This window comes from Narcine bancroftii, chromosome 4 (assembly GCF_036971445.1).
Source record: "Narcine bancroftii isolate sNarBan1 chromosome 4, sNarBan1.hap1, whole genome shotgun sequence".
Classification (NCBI taxonomy): domain Eukaryota; kingdom Metazoa; phylum Chordata; class Chondrichthyes; order Torpediniformes; family Narcinidae; genus Narcine; species Narcine bancroftii.
Window position 1 is genome coordinate 177012921 of NC_091472.1, and position 21970 is coordinate 177034890.

General features: G+C 41.2%; 1 protein-coding gene across 1 annotated transcript in view; it reads right to left on the reverse strand.

The window, feature by feature from the left end:
• Positions 1–21970, reverse strand: part of ksr2 (kinase suppressor of ras 2) — a 402678-nt gene that overhangs the window by 290406 nt on the left and 90302 nt on the right. The window contains exon 2 of the mRNA XM_069933137.1: positions 14838–14978. Coding sequence (XP_069789238.1) covers positions 14838–14978 — 141 coding nt within the window. The remainder of the gene's footprint in view (positions 1–14837; positions 14979–21970) is intronic.

Genomic DNA, 21970 nt, shown 5'->3' on the forward strand with positions numbered 1-21970 from the left:
AAATGTACATTTGAAGTGTTTCCACTGAAGCAGACTGCTGATTGGAACCAAAGTGGAGAATGCAGTCTGTGGGTGAAAGGGTGGAAAGGTTCCAATATTGCTTCATTTTAGGAGTGAGGGGAAAAGAGAACATTAGGGACAACTAGTATCAGGTCATGGGGTTGGGGTGAAGGCATTACAATAGACCTTGTTGAGGCAAGGGAGAGAAATTGATTGGTCCTGAATCCAGAGGTGGGGCCCATTCGACATCCAAAGTCCAAATAAGGGGTTGGAACCAAAGGACAATAAAGTATCTTAATGTGGAGCTACCTACAGGAGTTCTCATGTGGAAGACTGCATTGATTCCTGTGTCTGGATAATCTTCAAAATGTCTTGAGGAAGCAAACTAAGCACGTCCTGTAAAGGCCTGTTTCTCTTTGAGAGGTACATGCCATTAATAGTCCACACAAGCACAAATAAACTTCACGTGGTCAAGCACATGTTGTATGCCATTTGATGTCACAGACATCTCCGTGTAAAAGCATGTCACAAATAAATCAGACCCAGAGCAATTTTCCTGAGCTTGTCAGCAATGAGTTTATCATTTGTTTCGATGAAGCACAAAAGTATTAAGCCAACAAACTAAAAATGAAATTGAAGGGTCAATAGCTTCTTCCCTGTTAATGATGAAGGTTATTCACAATTTCCAGCAGGGAAATGGGACATTTGGTCTAACCAAAACCTGCCAAAATTTATGCTTCTTTCATTTGCTTTCATTCCTCCATATCTAAAGCTATTACTGTGATCCTCCATTCCCTTCATCCTTACATCAACGCTGAACATCACATGGGCTGGCAACATGAAAAGAAAAGTCTCTACCTTACAGAAGAAAGGAATGAAGGCAAACTTGCAATTATTTAGTGCTCTTTTACAACCCAGAACATCCAAAAGTTTTTGACGTGTTGTAGCGGTACGCTGGGGGGTGGGGGTGGGGGGGGGTGGGGTGTAGGAAGTCGGCAGAATCAGCACTAATAGCTCCAAACTCATGATAGTTAGACACAACAGGCTCCTATCTACTGGCAACTAGCCCCTACGTCCACGAGGCAGAGTGACTCAGCAGCACCCGTAGGTCTATGGAAAAGCACTGGCCTACTGAACATGAATGTCATGAAGTAGTATGTACATTAGATGTCATGACGGCAGGTCACCTGTTGTTTGTCTATATCAAGCCTGACTGCACGTCAATAAATGCATTTGCTCTTCTCTGGCTGAAACCTGAGGTGTGGTCTCGTTTTTCAACCTATTTCAACGTGGATGGCATATGTCCATAACTTACATCTGCCATAATGTATTCATTGTGATGTAGAAGACAAGAAGACATTGTGGCTAATTTAGGCACAACTATTTTAGGCACACCAATTGACAATTTTTTTTAAAAACAGGATGGATAAATCCTATTTAAAAATGTGATTCAATACAGAACTTCTGGCAAGATGATTCACCCTCCTCTCTCTCTCATTCCTTTATCCAACTCTCCCCAATCTGCTCACTATCTTCTCTCCTTCCTCCTTTTCTCCCATATATCCCTTCCTCTCCCCACTCCCTCCCCCCCACCTCCCTCTATCTCATACTCCTTTCTTCTTCTTTTACCCTACCCCTTTTCCCCTCTTCCAATCCAAATTCTATTTCTGCCATTACAGCTGTAAAATTTAAATTCAGTGAAATAATCAGGGATATATATTTTTAATCTGGTCTTCCAGGTGGTGAGCACAATGCTACAAGTTTGTTAATAAAAGCTATTTGTTTCACTTTCTTAAATACTCCAGAAATATGCTCTTAACTGTCGGCTGAAATGGATTATCGAGCCATTCAAATGTATCACAATTATGATGTTGTTATAAGCCCAGAGGACTCCAAAACACAGCAACAATAGATATTCACCAATTCAAAGGGTTACTTAAACAAAAGTTGCTTTTAATTATCTTTAAACATGAAACAGGATCAAACTCTAACTTATTACTATTAACGTAACTAATCTAACTTAATCCCCTTCTAGTTCTAAGTGCACGTGTTTGTAATGCGTGTGTCAATTTTAAAAAGTTCTTAATTCACAGTCCAATCTCACTTCTCATTCCTCCAAGTTCACTGGTTGCAGGCAATACTTATACTGTGCACAGAATTTAACATTTATGAAGTTCACCAGGCTTTGGTGCTTGAAAGTTAAATGGTTACCACTCAGGAAGGTTTTTGTCAGTTTTCAGAGAGAGATTTGTTGTTCCTGGACACAAACTGATCCTTTTTAATCAGCCACATTAGTGTCTTGCCAAAGAAACTTGCCCCATCAGGGTTTTCCATATGATAGTCTCTTTCTTTCAGGTCAACACAGAGTTCCTTTTTGTTTCCTTTATTTCAAGTGAAACATTAGGCAGCCAGTCCTCTCCACTTGTATGGACCACCAGGGCTTTGATCAGGCTGAACTAAGAACTCACAACCCATCTTCAAAATGGGGAATTTTCCACAGCTCTCCAGCTTGTCATGTTCTAGTCCCAGCTGTTGCTGTTGACTGTAAAACTGCAAAACTGAATTCTCTCTCTCACAGAGAAAAAGCCTGTTCAACTCTATCTGCTTGCCGCATGACCCTCTTAGAACAGCAAGCTGCACTCCAGACAGCCCACGGCTCCGAACCTACTCCTCTGATCTCTTTCATCTGTTGCTTTTCAAAACAACTTGAGCACTCCACAAAGTTTTTGCAAAGGCCCCCAGGAGCCATCCTGATTAGCTTTAGCAGAGCTCCAGTATTTTAAATGAGATCTGTTTTGAAGTGTTTGTATGTGACCTGCACTAAAAAAAACCTGCCCAAATTATCTCCAAAAAACATATCTATATACAATACAAACACAAGATAATCTGTCACAGATGTTAAGCAAAGAAAAAGTAGATACTAAGTTATTGAATCTGGATTTGTCAAAACAACTCCCAGCACAAAGCAATTTTCTCAAATGTCTAGTGACTAGTACCTAGTTTTGGAGGGTGTTCCCCAGACTGGTCAAGCAGCAGTGTGATAGCGATGTTCACACAATCACATCTTACAGACGTGTCAGAATTCCCCGTTACAATCCCTTGATTCATCCCATGCAACAATGGTGATCCAGTGGAAGAACTAGTAAAAAAAAAGAGCAGGGGCAACAAATATTCTTTGGGTTTAAGAGGGTTTTCAATAGCCTTTACCAAACATGGCTTATTAGGATCACACTGGGTCTATGGCAGGTGGTAAGCAACCCAACAGAGATCTGGCATCTCTAAGCTGAGTGTTCACAAGCCCATCACCAATAACAATTCCACTTCATTTACAACCTCAGTCAGCCATTACAATCAAACCATGGGATCAACCTTGATTCAATGAGGAAAGGAGATGCCAGAAGAAGCAGCAGGGATAGCTAGTGATGAGATCCAATCCAGCCAAGCTGCAGCAGAGGACTAACCAAGATAACAGCACGCAATAGGCTAAGCAAAATAACCTACATTCAATGGATCAGTTAATACTCAAAAGCAATGGAGAAACTAAGCAGGTCAGCAGGTCTCACAGTGTCCATGGGATGCAAAGAAACATAACCAACAATTCGGGACAGCTGAGTTTCTCCACTGCTTTTGAGTATTAACTACAATCACTGTGTTTGCAGACTTTCTTGTTTCCTTCCAATGGATCAGATTAAATTTCTTCAATCACTCACCCCTGTTATTAGCAATAGAGCTTGAGGACATCCCACTGAGAACATATAGATGGAGATTCAACTCCGTACTACTTAAAAGATAGGATTTTAGAGAATTCATTGAGCGACAAATGAAAATGTACTTTGAAATAAATACGGAATCAGTGAAAGATAAATTTATACTATGGGATGCAATGAAAGCATTTATCAGAGGGCAAATAATAAGTTATGTAACTAAGATGAAGAAGAACTACAATCGGGAAATGGAACAGCTGGAAAGGGAAATAGCAAGTGCAGAAAAAGAATTAGCAACCAACTGAAGACCTACTTGAAGGACAAATTGGGAAGTAGACTGAGGTTACCAGAAGGAAGCAATTTTGAATATGTGATTACAGACACAATGATAATTAAAAGATTTATAACAAACATGTACATCAAACTGCAAGAGAAAGAGAATGAGGAAACAAGCTGTAAACCCAAACAAAAATGGGAACAAGATCTCAACATAAAGATAAAGAATGAAACATGGAAAAGTTATGCTCTGGAACTATGAGAAATACAATAAACATGAGGTTACACATGATACAATATAATTGGTTACACAGGCAATACACCACGCCCCAAAAGTTAAATAAATGGGACCCAACGGTATCAGACAGATGTTTTCGTTGTAAGAAGGAAACGGGAACAACAGTGTATGCAATTTGGGCATGTGAGAAAGTTGAAAAATTTTGGGAAGATCTAAACCAGGTATGAAATAAAATCACAAAAAGCAACATACCAAAAAATCCAGAGATCTTTCTTCTAAGTAATATAATAAGTAAAGAACTTGGACTCAATTTGGATGGAGAACAAAAAAGATTTATTATGATAGCCTTAGCTGTGGCAAAAAAATATATTATGTCAACCTGGAAATTAGAAGATAGCCTGAGAATACAGCAATGGTATATAGAAATGAATAAATGTATTCCATTGGAAAAAATAACATATAATTAAAAAAAATAACATCACAGTATTCAAACAAATTTGGGAACCGTACATGGAACACAACAGAGAAATCTTACTGCCTAAAATGACAGAAGGAGAAGATGAAATGAACTGACCCAGTATATAAAAGTAGAAGACACAAATTTCTTGTTTATTTTCATTGTGTGATGACATTGTTTAATGGGTTCAATGTAACGGATATGTTGAATGTTTAGTGGGTGGGGAGGGGGGTGAAGGAGGGAGCGAAGGGAGGAGGGAAAAGGGGAGAAAATGACACTGTGTATATTCAAGAGGGAAATGTTTGTGTGTATTTTAGTCAGTATGGTTCATAGTGTGAAAAATAAAAAAAATTAAAAAAACATTGCCACATCTAATAGTAAATGATGATGGATAATTAAATACCAAACAAGAGAAGGAGAGTTCAAGAACATTGTCACCCTGAAAGACTGTAATACCCAGCATAGGTATGATGAACACTCCTCTACATTGTATTATTACTCCATTGGTCCAATCTCAGTCATTAGCTAAGAGATGGAAGAATGTTGTAATGTGCTCACTGGTATTCATTTTCAACAGTACTACTAGGCTCCTGGTTTCATCATAGCCTTGATCCAAACATGGAGCAAAGTGCTGAATTCTGGAGCTGAGTTGAAAATAAGATCTACAGGCTAAGTAGCTGCAATCCGCTGAGACTGCTTAATGTTTATAAAGGTAAGCTTTAGTCGATAAGATTTTCGGAGATCCAAGTTAATGACCATGAGTCAGAAAGCAGGATGGAGATCAAGAATCTGGTTGTGTGGTGCCAGGACAACAATCTTGCTTTCAATTTCAATAAGATTCCACCTACATTGAATTTGCCCATCATTATTGAATGAAGATTTACCAGGACCAATGCCTGAAGAGGGCGCACAAAATCAGTGAACTGGTGCAGACTCGAAAGGCCAACATGGCCTGTTTCTGCTCCGTAAATGGTTATATGGTTATAAGAGACAATCTATTCTGGATTTACAACACCTCTTCAATAGTCAGGAAGGCAATAGCAACACCTACACTTCCTCATCTTGAGCGCCTTTTACAAGGGCACAATTGATAGTGTCCTGTCTGGTATGGTAACTACAAAGCCTCAGATCAGAAGTCTATACAGAGGATCATTAAAACAGCTGAGAGGATCATTGGAGCCTCCCTTTCCTCTATAGACAACATTTACTGCAAACGCTGTCTGAAAAGGGCTCAAGGAATTATCGAAGACCCCTTCTATCCAGCACACTGTTCCCATCAAAAAGGAAGTGCTGGACATAAAAATCAGGACAGCCAGGCTGGGGATCAAACCTACAGTCTGTGAGATTGATAAACAGTATCCGGTAACTGGGACAACCACCCCAAATATTTATGTATATTTAGCTTAATTATTTATGTGATCTTTATGTACTGTGTATTGTGTGTTTTTGTGCATGCACCATCATCTGGAGAGATGCCATTTCATCAAGTTGTATATGTACAATCAAATGAGAGTAACAAACTTGAAACTAACCTCCAGGCAGAATTTTCACCAAGCATGGCAGGAAGGAGACCAAATAAAATGAAATCAATGGGCTTCTTGGAGAAAACAAGAATACCAAAATATATATCTGAACATACACCTTACAACAATCCCATGTTCCAATGGTCAGAATCAAAAGAAAATTAATGTGATTATTAGAGATTAATCATTATATTCATTTCAGAATATTGCTGGAGGTGTTTCTCAGTGCCCCAGGATCAGGCACCTTCAGCTACCTCAATTTCTCTTTCATCTACTAAATGGTTAGAAGTGCAGATTTGTTTCAGAGACGTGGCATACAAGAACAGGGTAACTACAGTAAAACCATTGGTATCTTGAATTCAAGCTACCAGCAGGAGGAGGAGATAAATAAATAGATTGGAATGGAATCATAGGTTAAAAAAAACACAAGTTTAAAATTGTAAAAGTAAATGATCTCTGAAGTAACACAAACCTTTGATGAAGATGGGGGAGTAAATATTCTGCTAGTGGATTGCTTTGGTCGTGCTTTGCTCGTAGCAGCTGTTTGAATTAAATTCTGTGAAACAGATGGAGAGCTGGTACATGCCACTCGCCGTTGGGGTGACTCTATTAAAGCGTCTCCTTATCCCTGTTTAATAAGAGTCGCCCCAGTCAGAGGCTTTATCTGTAAACTTGGAGGATGGGATGGGGGGGGTGGTGTTAATGATCTATAATGTTATTGTTCATCTTTTGGGCAGCTCATGGAGGGGGAGGAACCTGCAGATGCAGTGACAGTTAAATATTTTCAAAGAATGTGACTGAAAATAAAGTAAAATTCTTTAGCACTTATATACAAGTTCGTTCAGCACAAGTACAGTGCAGTATTTTTGTCTTTTAAACTATTTGTTCTTAATGCAGGTGTATTAGTTAGGCACCTTCATACTGTCCACACTAGTGATAGGGACCTCCCAGTGGCCAACCATTTCAGTTCTATGTCATACTCCCATATTGACATGTCTGTTCATGGCCTCCCACCAAGACCACCCATAAATTGGAGGTATAACACCTGATTTTCCATCTGGGCACTCTCCATTCAGATGCCATTAACGTAGACTTTTCCAGTTTCTGCTAACCTACTCCCCTTTCCCTTCCCCGTCAGCTCTCCACTCCCTTCTCTCTCTATTCATCTAGCCATCATTCCTCCCCTTGTTTCATACTGTGCCCTCCCTCCATTCTCCACTTATTACTTTCTGCCTTTGTGTCCACGCTTCCCTCCTTACCCTTTTATTTGGACGCCTGCCAACATTTTTCCATATCTTGACGAAGGACTCAAGCTCAAAACATCAGTTATGTATTTTTATCTTTGCTCTATAATGGATAGTTTCATCTACTGAGTTTCTCAAGCTTTGTGTTTTTACTTCAACCATGGTGTCTGCATGTTCATGTTTTACTTTTGTATTATTACAGTACCTAACTAATAAGCCCCAAGCAACTAGAAAATATACTTACTTGACATCTACCAATCCCTATCGGTGCAGGATACCAGGGACTTTAATGTACAATGAACAGATAAAGAAAATGAATCCCCAATCATAATGCAATGTCCCTTTTGAGAGATTAGTTTATTCAAGAAACAGCCAGACCAGACAATAGCACTTGACTGCCACCATGGTGAGAGAATAGAATATTGCAACAGGCCTGGACAAACAAAATTGATGCCTCTCTACCAAAATATACATCTGAACATACACATTACAACAATCCCTGACACTAAACCAGTTCAGTTCAACAAGGACAACTCATATAGTGCCACTCCATGAGTATGGCCCCTCAAGTTTACTAAAATATCTCAAAATACATCGTCATTTGGCAGAAGATTGGAATTTGGAAATTGGTCTCTGTTAAAAATTGAGAGATCAGCAAAGTAAACTTGGTAAGTTTCATACAGTTGACAGATAAACAGCAGTGGAATTTAAAGAAAAAAACTTATAAAACACATTATACAATAAAAAAATATACAATTATACATAGTGATTTTAATACCTTGAGAAGTCGCAAAAAATAACATTTTCAAGCAAACTTTGTCACTTTGTCTCATTCGCACAGAAGAAAGAGATAAAGGAATGAACGCAGGGAATCCTAGAGATTTTGAGGCCCATATAGCTGGAGGCATGCAAACAAGGTGTGGAACAATTAAAGCCATGTGTGTACAAATGGTTGAGATTGGAAGAGCAAGGCTGAGGCAGTTAGAAAGATGGAATGAGACAAGGTCATGAAACCAAACAGCAGCGTATTCCAACTGGTTTATTTTATATTTTATTTATTTACACCATGGTAGAAACCAATTCCAGCCACTTAAACCTATACTACCCAATACCCTTGTAATAGTCAAATTACGAGGACCTATTTTTAGAGTAGAATTTAGGGGCTCAACTATTACACATATTATTCTTTGACTCCAGTAATTACCTGAGTGAATTGAGGTGTTGGGAGTTCCAATGGGTGGGCAGCTGGCCGGGGGCAGGTGGTAAATCTACGTTCAGGGCGTCAAGACCACAGATGGTTGGATGGGTGGCAAGTCCGCGTTCAGGGCAGTGGTACCCAGGTGAGTGGGCGGCCAAGGCAAGGATCTGGAGTCGGGGTGTCGGGAGTACAGATGGCCAGGTGGCTGGGGCTTAGGCAAGAGTCCGCGGTCAAGGTGTCGGGAGCTTGGATGGAGGGCAGCCTGGGCCTAGGGGAGAGTCTGTAGATTGGGAGCTTGGGTGGCCTAGGCCTAAGTAAGAGTCCGCAGTTGGGCATCGGGAGTTTTGGTGGGCAGTAAGCCAGGGCCAAAAATAGGGGGAGTCGACTTTTACATGGTATCGACTATTACACACAAATGAGCCTTCAACCCCTGTACTTTTTTTGAAGGAGGGAGGAAACCGGGTCACCTGGAGGAAACCCACACAGACACGGGGAGAACGTACCAACTCCATAGAGAGAGTGCCAGATTCTAACCTGGGTCGCTTGCACTGTAACAACATTGCGCTCATCACAATGTTAACCGTGCCACCCAGTTGTGTAACTGGCAAATATGAAGTTTTGCTCATAGTCAGAGAAATGGTTGTTGCGAGGTACGGCTTGGTGGTGAGAAACTCAAGGGAGGCGGGGGAGGGGGGAGACGTAGGGACAAGTTTTACACTTCCTGCAATTGTGGAAAGGTGGGTGAGGAGGAAAGAATGGACCAGGAAGTCTTAGAAGGTCTTATCTCTGCAAAAAGAAGATTGGAGTGGGAAGGGAAAGATGCAGTTCGTGATATGATCGCACTGAAGTTTGCGGAAGTATTGAAGGATAACTTGCCTGATCAAAGACTGATGGGATAGAAAGGGACTTTGTCTGGAGGGATACAAGGTAAGACCGAAAGAAATTGAGGAGATGCAAGTCGGGGCTTAATCAATTACAGTAAAGGGATATTCACATCTGAAAACAGACCTTCCATTTGAGGCAATGTTTTACATGCACATTATTCAATCTTCAGATCAAATTTCTGATTTATTGCCTGCTGTGTTTCTCCAGTTTCTAGCGGAAAATGCCATCCTGCATCTACCTATGAAGCCCTGAATGAGTCCTCCCACTCTTCAAAACTCTAGGTGGGGAGAGTCAGCCTAATTTCTCTCCATTGGACAGTTAGTTACCATCATCAAAAGAATCAATCCAGTGTATTGTTGTTGAGATATCTCTATTGCAACTATTTCCTGGCATCACATACAACCCTGAAGTTCTTTTTTCTGCTGGGCGAGGCAGAATTACTACTTATTGGTAGTGCAAAAAGTCTGTACACGGTATTTACAGTGCACTTGATGTGGGCTCCTCTGCATTGCTGAGACAAAACACAGATTGGGTGATTGCCTCACTGAGCACCTGTACTTGTCTGTGTGTCCAAGCTAAAACTCACAGTTCCTAACCATTCTAATTCACCTAACCATTCCCGCACAGTGTCAAGTCCTTTAATCTTCTTGAACAAAGGAGCAACATGGGCTACTGTCCAGTCCTCCGGGATCTCATATCTTTTGCTAGTACAAACACAAAATTCTTGGTCACAGCCTGAGAAATCTCCTCCCTTTTCTCTTTCAATAACCTGAATAATCCCATCAGGCCCCAAGGACTTGCCACCTTATTGCTCCTCAAAAGGCCCATGGCTACCTTTTACTTGATCTCAATGTCCTCACACAATAGCATTCTCCACAATGCTCTCCACGTCCTTCTCTTATCAATGCAGAGTCCACATTTTGTTCCTCATCTACTTCCGCTGACTCCAAGCATAAATTTATTATGTTCCTAAAAAGTTTAATTTTGTTTCTATTATAAGCCCCTTTCACACTTGCGTCCCACTAAATTGGCTGTTCAGCATCCCGGGATAAGAATGGGCGTTTGGCTTTTCACACTTGACCACTCCTAACTGGGACACTGCACACTTGCAAGGAGCCATTTCCGGGGTTAGGACTGTTCTACCTTCTACTGGTGATGTCATGATGCATCGAGCGATGGTAGACCTCCCCAAAAACCTGATCAATGTATTATGGTCTTATATTTGAACAAAATTATTCATGCCTAATTATAACATAATTAAGCTTTATGTACAGCCCAGTATGAGCCCTTCAGCCTGTTGTTCTTGTTCCGACCTATATAAACCTTTATAAGGGTCCGTGGGAAAGTGCTAGCAATAAGTAGCAGTAGCGGACAATTTTTAAACAGTGTGGGAAAGTTGGTAGGTCTATAGTGTTCAATTTATGTAGGTGGGAAAGTTGGTAGCACTATCATGTACAATTTATAAATACCAAGGGAAAAAGCGATGACACCCCTGCTCTCCCAAAATTCCATGCGGTAGAGAAAGGACTGTATGCCCGGCTGCATGCACGGAGCACTCTTGGAGGGATTTCTCTGCCACACGGCATTCTTGGAAGTCCGATCTGTCATTGCTTTTTCCCCACTGTCTTTATAAATTGTGCACTAAAGCGCTACCGATTTTCCCACACTGTTTAAAAATTGTCCGCTATTGCTATTTATTTCCTCCATCCTCCCCCCACCCCCCCCCCCCCATTGTAACATTAGCAGCCAGCAGCCTTGCGGCTGAGGTAAAACAGTTTTGCAGAGTTACTCTAGAAATCCAGGGCACAAAATACGAAGGGTTCAAATTACTAGTACTCCCTCACCTCTGTGCCCCGGTACTATTGGGGTTAGTTTTTCAGTGCCAGTTAGAAAGCATTACAATAGTGCACAACGGGCCTCACCCCTCCACTACGCCTTACGAAGAAACAAGAAGCAAGCCGAGCTCTCTAAAGAAGCAATTAAACATACCTAAATACTTGTGAAGCTAAATGTCCCAAACAATATGGTGCCCTGAAATGAGGGAACTATATATAAATAGTGCTGTAATTTCTACATGGTCAAACCAAAATGTATGCAAATAACCTTCAATAAAATCTGGAATGTAAACTTTTATCATATATGAATGCTTGATTACAAATTTAAAACTGTGAACCCTCACAGCACTGCAGCCTGTCTGTCCTGAAAATAGAACCCCCTCCACTGTTCACACACCTGACCCCAGAATGCACACCAATAGCCACAAAGAGCAGGAGGTACAGTCCGAGGGATAGAGCCTTCTTTAGGACAGAGGTCCGCAGGCTACTACAGAAGGGCATCATAGAGCAGAGCACCAGCCCCTGGAGAGCCCAAGTGGTTGTAGTAAAGTCAGGAGAAAAACTGCGCATGGTAGTGGATTACAGCCAAACAATCAACAAATTTACACAACTAGATCCCTACCCCTGCCACGCATAGCAGACATGGTCAACAACATTGCGCAGTGTAAGGTGTTCTCCACCATAGACCTGAAGGCAGCATACCATCAACTGCCCATTAGAAACAGCGATCACATTTACACGGCATTTGAGGCAGACGACAGGCTGTATCAACTTCTGCGACTCCCCTTTGGTATCACCAATGGAGTGTCCCTGTTTGAAAAAGAAATGGACCGAATAGTAGATGAGATCCAACTAAAAGCAGTGTTCCCCTACTTAGACAACATGACAACCTGTGGCCACACTCAGGAGGATCATGACACGAATTTAAAGCGCTTCTTCCAGGCAGCCGAGGAAAGGAACCTAACATATAACAAAGATAAATGCGTCTTTAGCACCAGGAAGTTGCCAATCCTGGGCTACGTAGTGCAGAACAGGGAAATCAGCCCAGACCCAGCCGTATGCACCCTCTCCTAGACCTCCCAGTGCCACACACGCTGAAAGTACTAAAAAGGTGTTTGGGAATATTCGCTTACTACACCCAATGGGTCCCCAACCATGCCGACAGGGCCCACCCACTTATAAAAGCCTCAGTTTTCCCACTGTGCCCAGCAGCCACCAGAGCATTCAGGGATATTAGGGACCATATCACTAAAGCTACCATGCGGTCCATAGATGAGTCGATCCCATTTCAAGTAGAAACGGATGCATCCGATGTGACTCTGGCAGCCACCCTAAACCAAGACTGGTGGCCTTTTTCTCACGAACCCTACAGGGGTCAGAGGTAAGACACTCAGCAGTAAAGAAGGAGGCCCTAGCCATTGTGGAAGCAGTAAGGCACTGGCAACATTATCTGGTGTGCAAACACTTCACCCTCGTCACAGACCAACGGTCTGTGGGTTTTATTTTCGATAACCAGAACAGGGGGAGAATTAAGAACAACAAAATCCTGCGCTGGTGGATAGAATTGTCTACATTTAACTACGACATTCTATACCGCCCCGGGAGACTCAACAAGCCCCCGGATGCTCTGTCCAGAGGCACTTGTGCCATCCTTAACCACACGTCCCAGTTGCAGAGCTTGCACAATGAGCTGGACCACCCGGGGGGGAGGGTCGCTAAACTGTTTCATTTCATTAAAACCCAAAACCTTCCATTTTCGGTAGAGGAAGTGAGATCAGTGAACAAGAGCTGCCCCATCTGTGCAGAATGCAAACTGCAATTTTTCCAGCCAGACAATGCCACCCTGATAAAACCTACCAAATCTTCTGAGCACCTCAGCCTCGATTTTAAAGGCCCACTCCCGTCCAATAATAGAAATATCTATTTCCTAAATGTAATAGATGAATATTCCCATTTCCCCTTCTCAATCCCGTGTTCTGATGTATCAGCAACCACGGTTATAAAATGCCTCCAATGCATCTTCAGCATATTTGGGTACCCGAACTACATACACACAGACAGGGGAGCTGCATTCATGAGCGCAGAAGTACAGCAGTACCTGCACGAGAGAGGGATTGCTACCAACCCCGGGAGGAATGGACAAGTCGAAAGGAAAAATGCCACTATCTGGAAAATGGTCCTCTTGACTTTAAAAGCAAAAGACCTGCCTATTACTAGATGGCAAGAAGTGTTGCCAGAAGCCCTACACTCTATATGTTCTTTGTTGTGTACTGCCACTAACATGACCCCACATGACCATATCTTTTCTTTCACAAGAAAAGCCACAACGGGTACAATGCGGCCTAAATGGATGATGACACCAGGACCTGTTCTCCTCCGGAAGCACTGCAGACCCCACAAAGTGGACCCGCTGGTGGATCAAGTGGAGTTGAGGCACGCAAACCCTCAGCACGCCTTCGTCACATTCCCAGATGGAAGAGAAGACTCAGTAGCCACCAGGGATCTTGCGCCGGCCGGATGTGTAAACAACGCGGAGGAAACACAGATGTCTACGGATCAACAAGGAGAGCAGCAGCAGTCACTAGAACAGTCGTCCATCGAGTCACCCCAGAGGACTATACCACCCACCCCGGAAATCAGGAGCCTGGGTACGCCCACCCCATAAAATATCACCAGCCTAGACTTGATGGCAGGACCTAATCCCATACAAGAGGATCCCCAGCCCACACGGCCACATGGCCATCTAGTATTTCCCACTCCCACACCACCACCAAAAAAGGGTGAAAGGCAGACCGCACTCCCCACCCCTATACCACTACCGAGGAGGTCCAGAAGGCAACGGAAGCCACGAAAAATTTTGGACTTATGAACTTACAAACAAGGAATGGAGGATGGGGGGGGGGGGGGGCGGGGGGAATAACAATTTTTTAAGGGGGGGTGAATGTGGTGATATGTAGCTAAACCACTAGGTCACCAGAGGTCATCCCAGTGACCTTGTATATAAAACAGTCCAGAGCTACAGTCTAGCCTTCCAGGTTCATCTTGCAGAGAGACAAGACCTCATAGTGTACATATTAGTTTATTAAAGCTATCTTATACTTGTACTGCTGGTGTGGTTATTGTCAGTAAACAACTTAAAAGTGAAGTCAGTGAAGAACAAGGAACAAGGCTGTGATCTTCAAGTTTTCTACCTTATGTAAGGTGTTCAAAGGAGCTCCACAAATACTCTTAATTTGAATTGACTGCATTTTTTTTTACACGAATTAGCAATTTACTTCAGATCTATCTGTGCTAAACAACCCCTCACTTTTTGAGTTATGTGGAAAAAAATATGAACACTGAAATGTAGATCTCTCCAGCAACAAAGAAATTTAGATTACTAAAACAAATCAATCGATTGCTGCCTCAATGCACCTTTCCAACTCTATTATCAGTTCATCAGAAATGATGGCTTAAACTACTTTGTGCCAAAGTTACCTCTATCACTTCCTTCCGAATATTTACAATCCGAAACCAATGAACAAGGTGGGGAAATCCCTCGAGCTCAGCATTCCGTTCCTGCAGAGAAACTTTACGTTTACAGGAAAGCTGACGGCTGAAGTACTTCACGAGTTTACCCTAAAAGAGAGAAGAAAAGCTGTCAGAAAATAACAATGAAGTGGTCTTATAAAAGATCACTTTACATATATTTACATCAAACCCAAAGACAATAAATTGCCGATTAAGACTCATTTTGAAACATCAATAGAGATTGCAATAAATGCACTACTTCGTCACAAATGTGTTATATTTTCTCATTTCCCAGCAATGTCCAACAACCCTCACCATCTCTAAACCAATCCTTCATGCAAATGATATGATTGTATTACAAAAAAAAATGGTATTGTGATTGAGCTTTGTTTGAAACAGGACTTGTTGGCTCTTCATGGAAAGATTCCTCTCAGTGCACATGAAAATCCCTGCTGGATGGATCACCCCATCCATTCAGTTATAATGTATCATTGTCTGAAGAGGACACACAAAATCATTGAGGACCCCTTCTACACTGCGCACAACATTTTCACCTGATCCCTTAGGGGAAGAGATACAGGAGTATCCAAGTCAGCACCACCAGGCTGAGAAACAGCTTCTTCCCACGGGGAGTGGGAATCCTGAACGACCAAAGGATCTGCTTACCCGATCCATCTAAAGTCCCTTTCACACTTGAAAGTGATCCCAGGAATTAACTGCCAATCGGCCTTTAAAGTGCCAGGTGTGAAAGCAAAATCAGCTCAACGCTGGCATCAGATGATGTCATCTCACGCCGAGGATTGACAGCCTCGATCCCTACTACAATCCTAGCATCTGCAGATGCCAGTGTTACAATCAGGCAGGTGTGAAATGTATAATTACACTATGGAATTGAAATGACCCAAGTTTTTGCGTGAGTGTAGGAAGAAAAGATTAAAATGAAGGTATAAACTTTGCCATAGGAAAATTGCGGTGGGGGGTGGAAATAAATAGCAAAAACAGCAATAGCAGACAATTTTTAAACAGCATGGGAAAATTGGTAGCACTATAGCACACAATTTATAAAGACAGTGGGAAAAAAAGCAATGGCGGATCTGACATCCCAGAATGCTGTGCGGCAGAGAAACCCCTCTATGAAAGCTCCATGCATGCAGCTGGCCATACAGTCCTTTCTCTGCCACATGGAATTCTGGGCAGGCAGGTCTGCCATCGCTTTTTCCCACGGTATTTATAAATTGTACACGATAGTGCTGTCAACTGTCCTACACTATAAGTTGTGCACTATAGCAAGATGTATAAATTGAATGCTCTAGCACTACCAACTTTCCCACCCTGTTTAAAAATTGTCCACTAATGTTGTTTATTGTTTGCACTTTCCCACAGTCCCTTATAAAGGTTTATATAGGTCGGCACAACAACAACAGGGGCTGAAGGGCTCATACTGTGCTGTACATAAAGCTTTATTACGTTATAATTATGCATGTTAATTTTTTTCAAATATAAGATCATAATACATTAATCAGGATTTAGGGTAGGTCCACCATTGGTCGATGCGTCATAATGTCACCAGTAGTAGGTCGAACAGTCCTAATCCCGGGGATGGATCCTTGCAAGTGTGAAAGCATTCAGTGTCCCAGTTAGGGGTGATCAAGTGTGAAAAACCAAACCCCCATTCCTATTCCGGGACATTGAATGGCCAATTTAGTGGGTTGCAAGGGGCTTAAGTCTCTCATATTCATGAAGCAATATTTATTTGTTTATTTGAAATACTTGTCCTGCATATGTATTGTTTGTCTGTATGTGAGTTATGTCTGGTTGTATGTCTGCGTGTGTTTTGCACCAAGGACCAGAGGTTGTATTTGTACAATCAGATGTCAATAAACTTGATTTACTTCCAGGGTGCATGGCAAGCCAACAATACTGGTTGGTATCTTCAAAATCTTAATCACTGTGCTTGTCAAGAGTATGAACCTATTACCTTTGGACCAGCATTTCTTTGTCCAGTTCAAGACACACCTTCAACTAAATCCTCATAGGTTTGTGTGTCTGGATCACAAAAGTGAGCACCATGCAGCTATAAAGTGCAAAGTTGATGACTTCTTATTTAAATAAAGGCCATTTTATGTCGGGCCTCCGCCTTGAGACCCAAGGAGCGGACGGAAAAATGGGAACTTTCCTTTCAGACAGCAGCCCTAAAAGGCTGCTCTGGCGTCCAATTCATATCCAGAGTCATCTCGTAGTGCCCTCTCGATCTGACAGAGGTGGGGCAACTGGTGCCGTAGCACCACCCATCATAAAAACACGGCAGAGCAATGACCGTCTTCCCTACCCATAATTCCCCCATGCAACTGAAATGGCTCTATGTTTCCCAGAACAGTTCCAGCTGCGTGGGGGATTATGGATAGGGAAGACTGCCATTTCTCCGCCACGTTTTGAGCCGCAGAGAGCGGCCCTGAAGGCCGAAGTGGCCTGGTGAGCCTGTCACAGCCCACATCAGCCGCCCCCTGACGGCTCCCGCTGCCCTGCCGGCCCCCGCTGTCCTGACTGCCCTGATGGTCCCTGCCAACCCCCACTGACAGCTCCCGCTGCCCCGACAGTCCCTGCTGATGCCTACCACTGCCCCGCCAGCATCCACTGCCCCGAGGGATGCCCACTGCCCCTGACGCTTAGCATGGCTGTACATTCAGATTGATCGGTGGAGGGCTGCACTGCGGAGATTATCCCTCTCAGAGAGGGATTGGAATATGCGGCTCGGAGACCGCCTCTGCACATTCAGAAAGATAGGTGATCATGCATTTTGGCGGGGTTTCACCGCTTTTACATCTCAACTTCTGGGCTATCTGAAATGGCCTTAAGAGGCAGAATTTGTGCAATACAGGATGTAAGCAACTATATCCCTCACTTGTCATCTACATTTCATCAAAGCTACCCCTGGCCGACACCAGATGCGATTGATTACTTTTGACAAAAAATCAAGACAATAGGTGTTAACTATTTAATTAATGTAAAGAAAGGACCTCAAATAAGCAAATATTATTCTGATATTGATTTATCTTTATTTTGCAGCCTTTGCTTGTTAAATAGGGATGGTTTAAGTCATATTCAAGTATCGCTGACTTGTTGAATCAAAGATGTCAACAATTACAAGACCTGCATCAGGATGAAGTCATAAGAGATTTAATTGAAGACCATTTGAGAACAACGTGGAAAAAAATAACAGTTTTGTAAATGAAAACATCTGAGATTACATCATCCTTTTTAATTGGTTTCTATGGCAAAAGAAAAACAGATTTGAAATATGGGCATAGTTAATTCAAAAAGAAAGAATTAATTTTAACCTATTTTTTTTTCCACCATGTACACATTTAAACCATGCAAGCCTGCACATAAACATTTCATTCGTAGCTTCATCCAGTCTAGGCTTTGTGTAAAAGTCCATGTGGAGCTGACATAAAATTGTTTTCTTCTTATGAAAATAAGATCAACGGTAAATTTTATTTCAAGGGACATGCAACACAAATGTGAAAAGACATTTGTTATGCACACGGACAGTACAATTATAGGCTGAAAAGCAGCAACATCCTCTTTGAGGTTCTGGCATGCCATGTGTAGAGCTCGTCGAAAGAACCAAAGACTTGTTGATCCAAACCAAGGCTTTTATTAGCAAAAGACAGGAGCTCTTCACAGGTGGCCGACCAGTCCGGAATGATCCGACCTGGCTAGGGACACAACCCTTTAAGGCCCAGACAATAGGTGTGGCTTAGCTCTCAGCCAATCGCTGTAAGCACAGTCTAGATACAGTAACTATATACTCTATGTACATTGGTGATAGATCTGTACTATCACACCATGTGATTTATTTTTGCTACATTTACATTTGATTTGATTTATTTCTATATTTTATTTCATTTATTTTTTGCTGTATTTTGCATTAAATACTACTTAGCCTTAAATATATCTGTATTTTTTTTTGTTTGTCTGTCTTTTTTTAATTCAACTGGTTCCTCAGTTGTTTTTCTTTGCAAGTACGTGTTGAGCTGCCACAAGTAAGAATTTCAGTGCACATATACATTGCACATTATATATGACAATAAACTCATTATGAATATTAAAATATTGAATTCTAATGTAAAACAATTATTTCAAAAGTTACATTGTCCAGTAATTTTTAAGGGTTTATGCAAAGATTACTGTTGTGTAATATGCAGTAGGGATTTTATTGAACAATTTCATGCAGCTGACCTATTCAGGAAACTGGCCCCCCACCTCATTCCCTATGGATGCCAGTTGCCTTAGAGTATATGCATAAAGTCTTCACTATGATGAAGGCTATTACAAATGGCATGATATTATAGAAAATATTTCAAGTGCTTTAGTATTAAAAAGCAGCAAGAATTGTAGACTAGCAACTAGATACAAAAAGAGTGATTCGAAAAATAGTATGGAGTCATCAATTATTTAGAGTTGTGTTTTAAATTTATAAAAGATATGGAATCAGGAATTATTTGCATTGTTGTATCAAGATTTATCTCAGAGAGGTAGTCAAATTTAAAAAAATGTTTCTATGCAAGTTGGATTCTAAAAATCACTAAGATACAGATCAAGACATATTCAAATCTCCAACAAAAAGTTAGGTAGGATTATAAAAATATTGCCACATTTATAGATACAATTGTATTCATTCATAATTCTGTTTATTTGTTCTCCTTATTTATTATAAGTAATTTTATTACTGGAATCTAATCAGACCACAATTTCAAAATGCAAAAATCTAACTTACGCCAGAGAATATTGAAAGCAATAGTTAATGTGTTCTGCAATCTCATTTGGGACATAAAATGGGAGAAAAAGGGTTAGCATTTAAAAATAGAATCTTCTTTCAGAACTTGTATTTACCAATTTTTTGAAATACAGCTAACAAGCCTCAGAGAACGACCTACAGAGCAAGGCTAAATCAATGCAAACTACTTGAAGAGTTTGTCTTAATTGTGACAGAAAAGCATGAAAGAAAATGTGTGACTAAAATATTATATGATAGAAAGGTGTGACAGGATGTATTGTGACAGGAAGAATCTCTATTAGTAAGATGTAAATAGAGAAGTGATATTTATGCTCTCACAAGATTATACACAGCTAAGCAGCTGAGAAATGATAAAGAGATTATGGAGCATTGGGAATATCAGATTTGATGTATAAAGGATGGCTTGATCTCAGTTGTGAGAAAGTACAGCCTTGAGGGAGAGAGAGTCTTGGAGAAAAGAATCCAAAATTCAATTGGTCCCTTTTGAATAATCAGTTTTCGTTTAAAAAGTTTCAGCAAAAGTGTAATTTAGCATTCAAAAACTATTTTAAAATGCAACAGCCAAGGAGAAGGTCAGTTATATACTTTTCTGGACAGGGGAGCAAGGCCTCGACTTATTTAATAGCTGGGAGCTTACAGAGGTGGAGAAAAATGATCCAGAGCAGATATTTTCAAAGTTTGCTTCTCATCTTGAACCCAGGTCTAATCATAGATTTAATAGATTTAAACACTATGCATTTCAAGGCTTAATACAAGAGACTGATGAGACTGTTGATAACTTCCCCACTAGACTAAAAATGGTTGCTGCAAAATGAAGATTTAAGGATATAGAGGAAAGAATAGTTAATCAACTAATATGAGGGAGTGCCCATCACAAAATGCAAAAGAGTCTCTTACAGAGAAAGCTGGCTGCAGAGTATGGGTTTGTTATCACTACATCATCCCTATACTACCCCAAAGGTCATGGGTTCATTGAAAGACAAGTGCAAACTGTGAAACGCACACTAGTTAAGTGTCACAAAACCAAAGACCCAGACCTAGCTCTTCTATCATTACAAGCAACACCTTTAAGGGCTGACATGAAGTCCCCTGCAGAACTTCTGAATGGCAAGAGAGACAAAACCACTCTGCCATGCAAAATACACCCTCCAAAAGACCAGGAGGAAACCAGAAAGAAGATTGGCTGACACACAAAAAGGAGGACGCCAGCATTACAACAAACATGGACAAACGTTGCCAGAACTGCTCAGAGGGCAGCTTGTGCATATTCACGAGCCGATGTTGAAAACATGGACCCCAGCAAAGGGCATCAGAGAAGCTGAGACACCAAGATCATACATTGTCGAGACAGACCTTGGCAATCAGCTGAGGAGGAACAGAATTCACATCTGGCCAACACAAGATGTGATGAAGGAGAAAGGTTTAATAACAGCAAAGCCTGCAACACCAATATCAAGTGAGGTATCAAGTGAAGAGTCCACATCCACTAATACTGAAACACCAACACAGCATTTGTCAGGTGAAGCACAACAAGCTACATCACCTGCACCTGTACCGGCAACAGAGCCCAACGGTCACAGCCAAATCCACAAGATGGTGAAGCAACATACTGCTGCCAGTGTGATATCGATAAGAACTATTTAAAAATAGTTGCGTAAATAAACTAGCGTACAAGCTCAGTTAAGTTGCACTGGAAATAAAGTGATAAAGAACATCAAATTTTTCTTTATCTTGAGAAGGAGGGATGTTATATAGTCAGGATAATTGAACTATTTTGTAACCATGTAAGAATACAGCCTTCTCACTGTAGTAACTGTAGTGCACCACTGTGGGGTGTATATATATGTGGGCGTGTGAACAGCTTCCTGAGATGGTAGAAGACATCAGTAAGTAAAATATCTTCTATTATTTGAATCTTGCATCTCTTAGTTATTTAAGAAGCCTCCCAAGCAACTCCAGACACATAACAACTACCCACTGCTCAGTCCTTTTATCGACCTCAGATTCCCATTCCCTATTCACAGCCAGTTCCTGTGCCTAGGTTCTATAAAATATTTATATTTAAATTTCTTTAAATTTAACTATATTTAACCTTCTTTAAAAAAACAATGGGACAGAATGTAACCAATGGAGTGTGTGTACATTTTACAAATACAAATTCCCAGGATGCAAAACATGGGCTGAGGTAGGACATTTAGTGAACTATCAGAAAGTTTGCCAACTTAAAGTTTTTCCAAAGAAGCAAAATGATTTTCACATGTTCATTGTTTATATAATTTTCAATTCCTTGCAAAAATCC